Below are 13441 nucleotides of genomic sequence, written 5' to 3'. Positions count from 1 at the left end.
TCTTGGGTTGCGTGATGAGGAAAGAGGGCCCAGGGAGAATTTAGTGACGAGCAGAGAAAGACTGAAGAGAAAAGAAGCAGAGGAAGAAGAAGGATGGTAATGGATGTGAATCTTGAGGAATTGGTTGGAAGGAAAAAAAGGGATCAAACATCGGGAAGTAGAAACTGTTGGAGAAAGCAAAGAAGAGAGAACTGTGGCTGAATATAAGACAGGATGGTCACGACTGGAACGCTTTTGATCATTGATCCACGGGATCAGACTGACCTTGGTTTAAACAACAAGGAAAGAATACATTAAATTAAGGTTTCTTAATTCGAACGATAACATCCGTTGAGTTGAAGAGGGGACGACGAATAAGGCGGGGGTGGGGGGCATTCATGGGATTGTTGGATATCTGGAAGGGTCATGAGTTTCCATAGAAATGGAATATTTGAAAGCAGGTTCAATCTTTATACGAGTCACACATTATGTTATCAGTGAGAAGAAACATGGCCGAGACCGTGCCAAGGTCCAACATCATTTTTTTTTCTGTTTCGTCCTTGCTTTTATTTCTAATCTGTTAATCTTTTATCTTTTACTTGTTTCAATCTTTCGTGACTGCGGCCATGCTGGAGCACCACCTTGAAGAATTTTAGTCGAACGAGTCGACTCCAATGCTTCATTCTTTTTAAAAGCCTCTTACTTATTTTACCGATCACTCTTTTGCCGAACCGTTAGGGTACGAGGACGCAAACACACCAACACCGGTTGTCGAGTTGTGGTGGGGGACAAACACGCACACAATGACACACACACACGCATACACATATATACACTATATGTATGTGTGCGTGCAGAGAGAGAGACAGAGAAAGAGAAAGGGATGGAAAGAAAGAGAGAGACAGAGGGAGAGGTAGAAGAAAAGAGGAGTGGTAGAGAGACGGAGGAGGAGGATGATGGGGGAGTAAAGGTAAGAGGAAATCCGAACAATGGTAGGAAGTAGGTGTTGGGAAGCAGATAATAATAATATAGAAGAATAGAGAGAGAGAGGGGTGGAATAGTAGTAGTGTGAGGAAGGTCCAGATCCAAGGGAGGTAAGCAACAACAACACCATCAATTAATTCCCGCCACCTTCTCTCATATATTAACGTTTTTCGCTGGATCGTCTTCAGGTTTATTATATTACAAGACATTAAACACCGTTGCAGTGGTCTTCTTCCATCACAACAACCCTCCCTGTCTTTGATCAAACATCCAGGTAAGTCAGATGTTGTTTGTTATTTCATAGAACACTCACTTAGTAACACTTTCACTTCCTCTGCAAGCAACATCTTCCTTGCTTCTCTCTCAGTTCCAAAGACATACCATTATTTCGAATCGTATTCACCTGAAGAATAATTTAGTTTGCGATCGAAGACATGGAAAAATACCAATATTGCTCCACAATATATAATATATTAACTCTTTATAATCTATTGAATATTGTTATTTTGGTTTCTGATTCCGATTAGAAATTAAAACAATATATATACATCCATATTTATGCGTTTGTTTATACCATTTACAGACAAACTGCCGCTTTACATTACCTTCAAGGTAACATTATGTAATCTGAGACAGACGTGTACATATCTGTGGTAGGGAATATAGTCGAATACAATATTGTAAAACACTGTGCCGTGTAATACAATATATATCCATTGTGGTGTTATATGTAATTTATCTGTTTCTACCTGTTGACATATGGAAACTATTAGCTAACATTACCGTTTCTGATTCAGTTAGCAAAGTCGAAATGTGTGTATGTATGTATATAAATACACGTAACATAGTTTCTACATGTCTGTGTACATACGCACACCTTGCGTATTTTCTATGCATACATTACATAGCCTCTGTATATATATTGCCTATATATATATATGATTGTCTGTCTGTCTGTACACACACCTTACGTATTTTCTATGTACACATGATCTAACCTATATATATATATATATATATATATATTACACACCATTATTTCGTAGAATCAAATCTACACAACCTTCAGGTTTTAGGTGCTTCTATGAAGAACTTTTAGGACCTGATTTTCTTTATTTAAATCGTGCATTCTCTTCTCTTGTTATAATAAAATTCTGATATTCAAAGACAGGACGAGAGCATGCTTAGGTAAGAGAACCAAAATCTTTTATTAATTCCGTAATATATTTTGCTGCCTGGGAATAAAACGTTTTTAATCACCAGAAACCAAGGAGAAACAGAATGTCTTTAAACTATAATACCTGTCTATCTTCTTGGGACTTGTGTTGTTACCAGAAAGGTACACCACACCCCCATTGGGCCACAATGTTAGATTTAGACTGAGCTATGAGATGAGTATGTCTCTTAGCTTATGTCCGAGGGCTTCGCTCCGATTTCAGTTTGGTATTTTTTTTCCACGCATGGAATTTGAATCTTTCATCCATCACGAGGATATTGTGGGACATTCGGTGTCAAACGAGACACACTTGCTATACAGACGGGACACAGGGACATAGAATGGGCACAAACATACATTACATACATGTATATAATACACACACATACATGGCGAGCTATGCTTATACAGTCAAACTAGATGTCCGTTAATATATTTACTACATCCGTTACCTGATATCGTTACCATTCCAGTCATTGCAACGCGCGTACACAATCACAAACACACTGTGTCTCTCTATGCACACACACACTCACACGCATCTATCTATCTATCTATCTATCTAAATTGATGTGTGTGTGTTAGTCACACCTGAAATCCAGTTACAACCTGAAATAGTGGGCGTTTGATTACGAAACAAACAGGTTTATGTAGAGGAAGTGAACTAAGACGTGAGTGTGAGTCTGTATACTTGTACCTGCACGTCATTCCATGTGTATTTTATATTCATCACGTGTGTTGACGAAACTCTCTCAATGTCTATGTATGTACACACACACACATAAACACACCTGTATTCTTAGTTGTAATCTCAAGAAACTAGTGATTGTTTTGGTCTCGGAAAAAAGTAAATAAACATGCCAGAAAACTCACCTCCACCCAAACGCCAAACAGTTAACAAAATTTATAAACTGAGGTATGTTCATACGACATGAAGTAAATGGTTAATACTTAGTTCCAGGTCAGCCATGAAGTCTAACAAAACTACGATCCAAGCCGTTCCAAAAGTTGACCATCTTAGCTTTTTGGAATTTCTAGGACTCTATTATTTTGTGTGTCCTCTTTATTTATGTTGAACCCATATGCAGGAGTACAGGGTGCAAGCGTACCCCTTAAAGTTTTCGTAGAGCTTTTGAATATCCTTTTTAAGGGGTCCTTGCAGTAGAGATGTGTCTGGTGGACACTGGTCACTGTATGAAAGCCACCACATCCATTGTTTCATTAGTGGATTGGAACAGGAGGAACTGAACCTATTACATTTTTTGTAGGCCACTGAGGTGGAGGTTGTTTTTATTTAACCCCAGGTCAACCCCCTGCCACAATAGAACAAGATGTTCCCACCATGATCATCCTGTGGTGTTGGTAGTGGAGCTGAATGGTCATAATATTATTGATGATTGTAGTGGTAGTCAACGGAGCCAACTTATGATCAGAGGCATTCTAGCCATGACCTTCACGTCTGTTGTTTCTGTTATATGACTACACTAAGTTGATGTTTATTTATTTGATAAGTTAGAACATGTGAGGGTGATTTAGTTGCTATTTTTAGCTGGTTAAGCCACAACAAAGAGGTTTCCTGGTTTAACATTTGTTTATATCCGTTGGATGGTCTTGTTTTATACTTGAGCCGCTAATCTGTCCATAATCCGGATCTATTGATCCAATCTTATTGAACTGCATTGTTTTCTTGCTGTTTCTACATGTTTGCACTTGTGTGCTTTTGTGCATACATCAATGTGCAGCTGTCTTATTGGAGGAGTTAATCTTTAAAGTTTGTTCACCTCCAGCTCGGACATGATTAAATAAGAACTTTAATAAAAGGCATTCTAGCCACGACCATCCCATTTTTTTATATCAGGGGCTATATTGTCCAGTTTGAGGAAAATTTAGCTGTTATTTCTTCATGGGGACAGAACCTGCTGAAATGACTTGTCAGAATGTCCTGTCCACCAGGACATTCTTTTGTTTTCTTATTTAGCCCTAGGTTAATCCAGAACTGCAATCCTATGATCAAAAGTGTTTTCAGCCATGACCATCCAGTAAGACTCATTTTTTTGTTAATGTTGCAAGCTGAAAAGAAATATTAGATATTGGTTAATTCTAGGCAGAAGAAAAAACATGGCAGAGTTACGTTGCAAAAGTGGGTATACACACACACACAAACATACCTCTCGTTTACACACACACACACATACACTCATACTTCAAACGCCATTTATCGGCTTTTTCATTCCTTCCTTTCTCATTCATCTGTCACCTCCTTCATTTCTCATTCATACAACACTCTCTTTGCCATTTGTCTCCTCTACCTTCACCTCACTCTCCGGCTCTATGATATATATATATATATCATCATCATCATCATCATCATCGTTTAACATCCGCTTTCCATGCTAGCATGGGTTGGACGATTTGACTGAGGACTGGTGAAACCGGATGGCAACACCAGGCTCCAATCTAAATTTGGCAGAGTTTCTACAGCTGGATGCCCTTCCTAACGCCAACCACTCAGAGAGTGTAGTAGGTGCTTTTACGTGTCACCTGCACAAAGGCCAGTCAAGCGATACTGGCAACGGCCACGCTCGAAATGGTGTCTTTTATGTGCCACCCGCACAAGCCAGTCCAGGGGCACCGGCAACGATCTCGCTCGAAAATCCTATACACACACACAAATATATAAAAAGACAAGGCTCATTATTATATTAGGAGATTATACATACATTTTAACACTTTACATATATACATAATTTGATACATCAATCGAAAACAACAGGATTACTAAAGGAAGACCAGAATTTAAAACCTTGATACAGAATGCATTTGATTACAATTATACTTTTTATGTTCCATTACGTTTCTCTACCAAAGTTCCTGTTGCATTTCAACCAAAACATCTCCAAAACTTTTACGAAGTGACTCCCAAAGACTTATTGACACGTGTACGCTGAAGTCATGCAAATATTTTCATTACCCAGATGACACACACAAACAGCTTTACAAACACAGCCTGCACACCCACTTGCACATTCCATGACTCCCATTGGGATCGATCAGGTACCAGACAAGGAATATGGATTATTTTTCTGTTTGAGAGTGGTCAGGTTCATTTGTAGTATTCTCGTTTGTGAGAGCAGTCGATTTTTTATTTCAGATATTCTCATTTTAAAAATCATCTCCGGCTAATCATGGCAGAGGTTTGCGCTCTCTGAATGCTCATTATTATTATTATTATTATTATTATTATTATTGTAGCAATGGTCAGCAAATTAACAAAGTTAACACCTTGTGGTGTTTTCCTCACATCCCTTTCTGATCCAAGTTCATCTCTGAATTCCATTTCTGTGAGAACAATAAACTGAAGAAGTGCCATTTCTAAATTGCCTGTGGCTCCATCTGGATGAAAAACTGTGCAATGTTGAACTCTGCTAAAAAACCATTCTCGAGGTCAGTGTGTGACCTTGTGCTATACTATCAATCATCAGTTCTTTTGTCTATTCAGGTTCAAATCATGTTGGTGGCAACTGAAATTCATCACACACATTGGCACTTAACTTATTGACCCCGAAAGGATGAAGGGCAAAGTCAACCTCAGCAGAATTTGATCTCAGAACGTAAAAAGACGGATGAACTACCAAAAAGTATTTTGTCCCACATTCTAACAATTCTGCCAGATCACCATCTTAACGATAATAATAATAATAATAATAATGATGATAGTTTCAAATTTTGGCACAAGGCCAGCAATTTCAAGGGGGTGCGACAGAGATTCTGTTGTCCCCAGTACACAACTGGTATTTATTTTATTGACTTAGAAAGCATGAAAGGCAAAGTCAACCACGGCAGAATTTGAACTCGGAATGTAAAGATGGATGAAATGCTGCGAAGCGTTGTTCCTGGCCTGGTAACAATTCTATGGTTCTATCGTAGGCACAGACTCTGAAAATTCAAAGGAGGTGAATAATCAATTTTATTGACCCTGGTACATGACTGGTACATTTTCTTTTGGCCTTGGAAATATAAAAAGTGAAGTTGACCTTGGTAGGATTTGAACTCAGAATCAAACATGACAAAGCATTTTGTGTGACATTTTATAGATTCTTCATCTCCAAAAATAATAAATGTTAGTGGTTAATTGTAGTTTAGCTTTGATCAACGAAGCCCTCTTTGTTAGAGACAGTCTAACTGTGACCATCTTGTTGATTATTTAGGTATAGTGTATCTTGGACTACATCATCTCATGGGACCCTCCTTTCTTATTGGTCTTTTGTCTTGGTTCAGCCCTGATTTAGAAATCCTATGATCAAGCACATTCCACATGTGACCATCTTGTTGATTATTTAGACGTAGTGTATCTAAGACTACATTATTCAGTGTCTCCTTTACATTGCTAAGACAAGTTGTTGTTTGAAGGACTGTTGGCTGCTATTTCCAGCAGGATTGAACAAGCTATCCACTATAGAGGCACAACTTGTTGACTTGCTAACCTGAATATATCATTGTTGTTTAGCCGTAGGTCAGCTCTGAACAAGGAGACTTCTACTCAAATGCTTTCCAGCCATGACATTGCTGTTTATTGTCCAGGTACAGTGTATCTATGACAACATTATCCAATGTGCTCTTGCTTCAGTCAATGTTTATTTAATAAATAAAACCAAAATTTTATAAACTTGTTTCGTTTCAATAATCCAAGTCTGACAAACAACAAACACACCATTTTAAATAATTCACCATTTCATTAAATAAATCCCAAGACCAGCCTTGCTCCAGCTGACCTGGTCTTAAATGCAATTTAGCCACGGTTAACCCTGTATATTAGGGCTATTTAGGACTCCCTTGTCTTTTGCATTCTTCCTAACTTGACACAGAAAGGTGATAGCTGGGACATATTTCTAGCAGATCCAGTGATCACATTGTTTCTCACTGTCTTTCTATGCCATTGTAGTAGAGAGAGGTGTGGTCACACACACACACACACACACACATACACACACACACACATTCACAAAAGATTGTGTGTGAGAACGGGGACGGTGGTGGTGGTATTTCTTTATTAAACTTTCCTTCATAGCTTCAGTTGCTGACCTTATTTCCCTGTGAGACCAACTGTGCGAGACAACGCCCAGCCTACCTGCTTGTTCGTCGTCACTCTCTCTCTCATTAAGGTGTTGCAGTAACAACAGTATTTATTAGTAATAGTAGTAGCACTAGTTGTGCTTATTATCCAAGTTTATATATTTCCACTTATTTATCTTTCACAAGGAAAACCAACTTAAATAATGGTGAATATTGAAGTTTCTTATTTCTTTTCTCTTTATTTTCTCAAACTTTCTCATTCTTTGTTTGTGTGTATCTGATGTATGTGTGTATATATATGTGTGTGTGGATGTGTGTACATATTATGTGTAACTATCTCTTATCTATGTGTAAATCGTTATGTGTTTATATAAATCTTTATAGGTGTGTGTGTGTACATATATATTTATATACACACATATGTATCTTTAGATATTTATAGCTGGATCTATTTCTCTTCATGTGTAAATATATATTTATATATGTATATCTATATTAAAGTGTCAGTAGCTGTCTGTCTGTCTGTTCATCCACTCACCTTTCAATCTATCTTTCCTCCACTTCTCTTTCTTTATGTGTGTGTATAAACAGACACACAAACACACACATATGACTTCAGTGGTTTGAAACTTCAAAATCAGTGTCAATAATATCCTTGTCCAAGAATGATTAATTATATATATATATATATATATATATATATATATACACATACATACATAAATTATTTATATATATATATATATATATACACACACATACATACATAAATTATTTATATATATATATATATATATATATATATATATATACACACACATACATACATTATATATATATATATATATACATATATTATCATGTAGACCTACATAGCTATTAATCTGTTTCCGTATGTGTATACAGTGGACATAATAAAATTCAGTATGTCACAGTGACTGGCAGTTTCATCTGCTAGTCACTGTGATCTTTGTAACTCTACAATTATACAAAGTCTTCTCTTTGACATAATTGTACTGAGTTCACTATGCTTAAACACACACATGCATACCTATTTTTATATATGTGCATACATACATAAATATATGTACAGGTGTATAGTCTGAGTGTTATGAATGTCACCCATGCTGGCGCCATTTAAAAAGACCTCTGCTCACGCCATGTAAAAAAGCTTTCGTCATTGTGCTACGTAAAGTGTTTGGTGCTAGGAAGGGCATCCAGCCTTAAAACCCCTACCAAAACAGACAGCTGGAGCTTGCTGCAGCTCTCTGGCTGCCCCAGCTCCTTGTCAAACTGTCCAACCTGTTCCGGCATGGGAAACGGACTTTCAATGATGACGATTATGAAATGTGTGTTTGTACATGTATATACCATGGCCATTGTTTTAACATCAACTTTTCCATGCATTGAGGCAGATTTCTACAGCTGGATGCTCATCCTGCCACTAACCCTCCCTTATTTCCAGGAAAGATAATGCTTCCCCATGATCAGACATGTTTCCATGGAAAACTGGAGATGAAGGGTGCTGCTTGCATGATGGTGATGTTCATTTAAGGCGTCGAGCTGACAGAATCGTTAGCATGCTGGACAAAATGCTTAGCAATATTTCATCCGTTGGTACATTCTGAGTTCAAATTCCGCCGAGGTCAACTTTGCTTTCCATCCTTTCGGGGTCGATAAAATAAGTACCAGTTGTGTACTGGGGTCGATATAATCGACTCATCCCCCCTCCTCCCAAATTGCTGCCCTTGTGGCAAAATTTGAAACCATTACTATTATTATTATTATTATTATTATTATTATTATTATTATTATTATTATTACTTCCTTCACCTCTACTACTTCTACTACCACCCATAGTAGTACGTCTGCCTCTCCCGGGTGAAGTGTATATTTGTATGTATGCGTGTATGTGTGTGGTTCTGATAATGGGGAGGGTGGTAGCAGTGAAGTTGCTGCTCGGGTTGTGGTGTTGGTGGTGTAGAAATAAGTAGAGTGGAGAGGGTGGTGGCGGTGGCGTTGGGAACAGGATGTCAGTTGGTAGAGTGAGGCTAAAGTAGGAAATAGCTGAGAGATTAGACTCGAGAAGAGAGCAGGTAGTTAGGCAGGTGAGGGCAGATATGGCTACTGGTGACCCTCCCCCACTCACCACCACCGCCATCACCACACACATGCATATTCTGCCCCTCTTCTCTAACTGCGCCCTTCCACGTTCACACGCTACACAATGATATAGCTTATGCTCCCTCCCACAAATCTGAATTCACCCACCTCTCCCATATACATGTGTGTGTGTGTGTATGAGTGTGTGTGTGCATTATACACACTCAGACACAGAGCAAGTAGGTTTGCTACATTCCGCATAGCTCTTCCGACCACCCCTCATCACAATAATTAATCGCTGTGATATATTCGACCTCAATAATATTTGGTCATTCAAATTTTAATACAAATATTTGGGGCATTTCGTCTGAAACTATGCAGTCAGCGTTTTATTCGGATCTGTTTCATGCATAGAAATTATTCTAATGTTTACATAACTCTTCCATAAACTAGTTAATAGTATAACTAGTACAGAGAAATAATAGTGGCCTTATTTGTAGGGATACTATTTGGTACTATAACTAAGAGGTGTTCCTTTTTTTTTTTTTTTTTTTACTTGTTTCTGTCATTGGATTGTGGCCATACTGGGGCAGTGCCTTGAAGTTTTAGTCAGATGAATTGACCCCAATAGTTTTGTTTTAAAGCCTGGTACTCATTCTGTTGGTCTCCTTTGTCGAACTGCTAAGTTATGGGGATTAACCACGACAACACTGGTCGTTAAGCAGTGGCAGAGGACTAACACACACTCACACACACATATGTACGATGGGATTCTCTCAGTTTCCATCTACCAGATCCACTCAGATGACTTTGGTCGGCCTGACGCTATAGTAGAAGACACTTGCCCAATGTGCCATGAAGTGGGACTGAACCTGGAACCATGTCGTTGGGAAGCAAGCTTCTTACCACGCGGCCATGATTGTATCAGTGTTCTTTTACTTGTTTCAGTCATTTGACTGCGGCCATGCTGGAGCACCGCCTTTAGTCAAACAAATCAACCCCAGGACTTATTCTTTGTAAGCCTAGTGCTTATTCTATTGGCCTCTTTTGCTGAACTGCTAAGTTACGGGGATGTAAACACACCAACATCGGTTGTCAAGCGATGGTGGGGGCAGGACAAACACAGACGCACAAATGTATACTTCTTCCTAGCTCTCCTGTGTGACCCCTCTGTCCAGCATTCGCCATGATAGATCGCTAGCCACTATATATTCTTTATTTTCTCTCCTTGTTTCTTTCTGTAGAAGAGTGTAGGCTCGAAACGTTAAAGACTTTTTCACTTCCTGTGTGTTAAACTAATACATCTGTTTGTTGTCTACACCGCCTGTCTTCGTCTTTTGCTTTTTTGTGAATTCTCCCTATATATATATATATATATAAGAATTTAAGGATTGGAGAAAACGCATGTTATAATTGCATACTTTATTCCTACATATGTTTCAAAGGATTACAACCTGTGTGATCCATAGGGATCTTTGATAAGTATGCAATTATAACATGCGTTTTCTCCATCCCTTAAATTCTTAAATATACTCAAATACCCAAAATTTCAAGTTCCTGCCTTAAAAACAGGAACTAAACCACAGTTATTTTGTGTTCTTTGCTACATTGGTTTCTATTAACCCATTTATTCTATCAGAAGAATTTTTATTCATTAAGATAGAAGAAATACACATAGTTATATATATATCATCATCATCGTTTAACGTCCGCTTTCCAGTATATATATATATATATATATATATACACATGACAGTCTCCTTCCAGTTTACTGTTAAAGTGGTTGTTGTTTTAAAGGGTAAATCTGAGCTTTATACTATTTTCTACTACATTCTTAACAGAATATACCATAACTATATATTCATCATCACCATCATCATCATCATTTAACATCCATTTTTCCATGCTGGCATGGGTGGGACAGTTTGATAGGTTGAAGACTGCGTCAACCTCTCCTGTCTGTTTTTGCATGGTTTCTATGTTTTTATGGCTGGATGTCCTTCCTGACACCAACTACTTTACAGAGTGTGGACCGGGTGGCTTTTTACGTGGCTTCAGCACTTGTAAGATGACCAAAATAGCTTGCAGGACAAGATTCCTCAACTGGGGTGGGGAGGACTAGTCTTGAGGGACAGAAAATGGGTGTTGCATGAGAAGAGAGACATGGCTTCCTCAGATGGTGAAGATGTGGCAGAGAGGGGGAAGAGGCCATACACCCAGGTTACAAGGGGTGGGGATGTATATAGTGAAGGGGTCTGGAGACGGGAGAGGGTGGGTAGGTTAGTGAGCTCACAAGATTTCAAAAGGAAAATAGGAGCTAGAGGGGGTGGGGGAGGGATTCAACAGGGGCATATTGTGTGCAGGTAAGTGGATATGTGAGGGGAAAGGGAAAACCTACAGAATATATATAAACCTAATGTTTATGTATTGTTTATAAATTCAGGGTCTGATGTGTGTATAAACCGAAGGGTGTATATATTGTTTCTGTAAAATCTCAATTTTGCTCAATTTTTCTCTCATTTCAGGCTACAATAAGAATGAATCGGGAAAAGATGGACTGTGAGTATTTATCAAATTTATTCATCAGTCTTTGAAAATTACCCTTATTCTTATCTTAACCCTAACCTTAAAGCTAACCCTCATATTAAGTTCTGATGCTGCCTGTTAACCCTAACCTTTCTGCTCTCTTCCTTGGACCCTCAATTACTGTCAAACCTGGTGGTGCCCATCCCTTTCTAGGTCTGATCAAAACTCCTTTTCTTCCAGGGGAGAGAGAGAGAGAAAGAGAGAGAATATGTATGAAAGAGAATGATCAACCTCAGCGTAGGACGGTATATGGATAAGTGTGTGTGTGTGTGTGTGTGTATATACATGCATACATATATATACATATATATATATATATATATATATATATATATATATATATATATATATATATATATATATATGTATATTGACTAAAGGCAGTGCTCCAGCATAACCGCAGTCAAATGATTGAAACAAATAAAAGACTAAAAGAATATATATATATATATATTATGTCAATATATACTTGTGTGTGTGTGTTTATGTACATGCACACACATACTAGACGTTTAATCCCAGGTCAGTTCTGGTCGTCCATGTTTGGGTACTGAAACCCCACTCCCAACATGACTACCACTCAAACACCACTACAACAGTTCTGGCAATGAATATACATCAGTTCATTTAGTTGAAGTCCACATGTCCTCCTCCTGGCCCTCCTGTCAAGCTTTGTGTATATATATATATATATACAATATCAGTTGTGCATAATATGGAGCTGACAGCTGGGTACATATTGTAAATGGGTCACCGGGGTACACAGAGTGTAAAAGGGTGAACTGTGTGTATTTGATGGGTGGTTTAACAGCACCACCTGGCCCTTCAGTGAGTTTTAGTGGAAGTGTTTGCACCAGGTTTGCAGTTTGAGGAGATCCACACCCCTCCCCTTTACTTGTAGTGAGATAACAACAACATATGTGTTGATGTGTTGTAGTAGTGGTGGTGGTGGTGGTGGTGGTGGTAGTAGTAGTAGTAGTGGTGGTTGTAGTAGTGGTGGTGATCATAATGGTTTCAAATTTTGGCACAAGGCCAGCAGTTTTGAGGAAGGGGGTAAGTTGTTTAAATTGACCCCTGTGTTGAACTGGTACTTATTTTATTAACCCCAGAGGGATGGAAGGTGAAGTTGATCTTGGCAGAATTTGAACTCAGTACAGAAAGACGGGTGAAATGCTGCTAAGCATTTAGCCTGACCTTCTAATGCCTCTGCCAGCTCTGTTTATCTTGATATGAGATCACCATGTCACGCACATACGGTTGTGATGCATGTGCCTGGTGTATCCTATTCAGACGGGTAGTCATGATGGGTGTACTGGGTTTCATATATTTTATCCCATATGTATGTATATGCATATTTGTATGTATGTATGTATGTATGTATACATCATCATCATCATCATCATCATCGTTTAACGTCCGCTTTCCATGCTAGCATGGGTTGGACGATTTGACTGAGGACTGGTGAAACCGGATGGCAACACCAGGCTCCAGTCTGATTTG

General features: G+C 38.5%; 1 protein-coding gene across 4 annotated transcripts in view; it reads left to right on the top strand.

Annotated features, from left to right (window-relative positions):
* The window catches only part of LOC106876554 (calmodulin), a 23038-nt gene that overhangs the window by 4419 nt on the left and 5178 nt on the right, over positions 1-13441 (top strand). Inside the window, exons 2-3 of one of the 4 annotated variants that reach the window (XM_014925148.2) lie at positions 1152-1237; positions 11881-11914. In XM_014925148.2, coding sequence (XP_014780634.1) covers positions 11893-11914 — 22 coding nt within the window. In that variant the 5' untranslated portion in view covers positions 1152-1237; positions 11881-11892. Of the gene's footprint in view, positions 1-1071; positions 1238-7243; positions 7459-11880; positions 11915-13441 lie in introns of those variants that run through there. The other 3 variants (XM_014925147.2, XM_014925146.2, XM_014925150.2) reach the window with 3 other exon arrangements.

This window comes from Octopus bimaculoides, chromosome 11 (genome assembly GCF_001194135.2).
Source record: "Octopus bimaculoides isolate UCB-OBI-ISO-001 chromosome 11, ASM119413v2, whole genome shotgun sequence".
In the NCBI taxonomy this organism is placed as follows: domain Eukaryota; kingdom Metazoa; phylum Mollusca; class Cephalopoda; order Octopoda; family Octopodidae; genus Octopus; species Octopus bimaculoides.
Note: the sequence above shows the minus strand (reverse complement) of the source record. Positions and strands in the feature narration are given on the sequence as shown.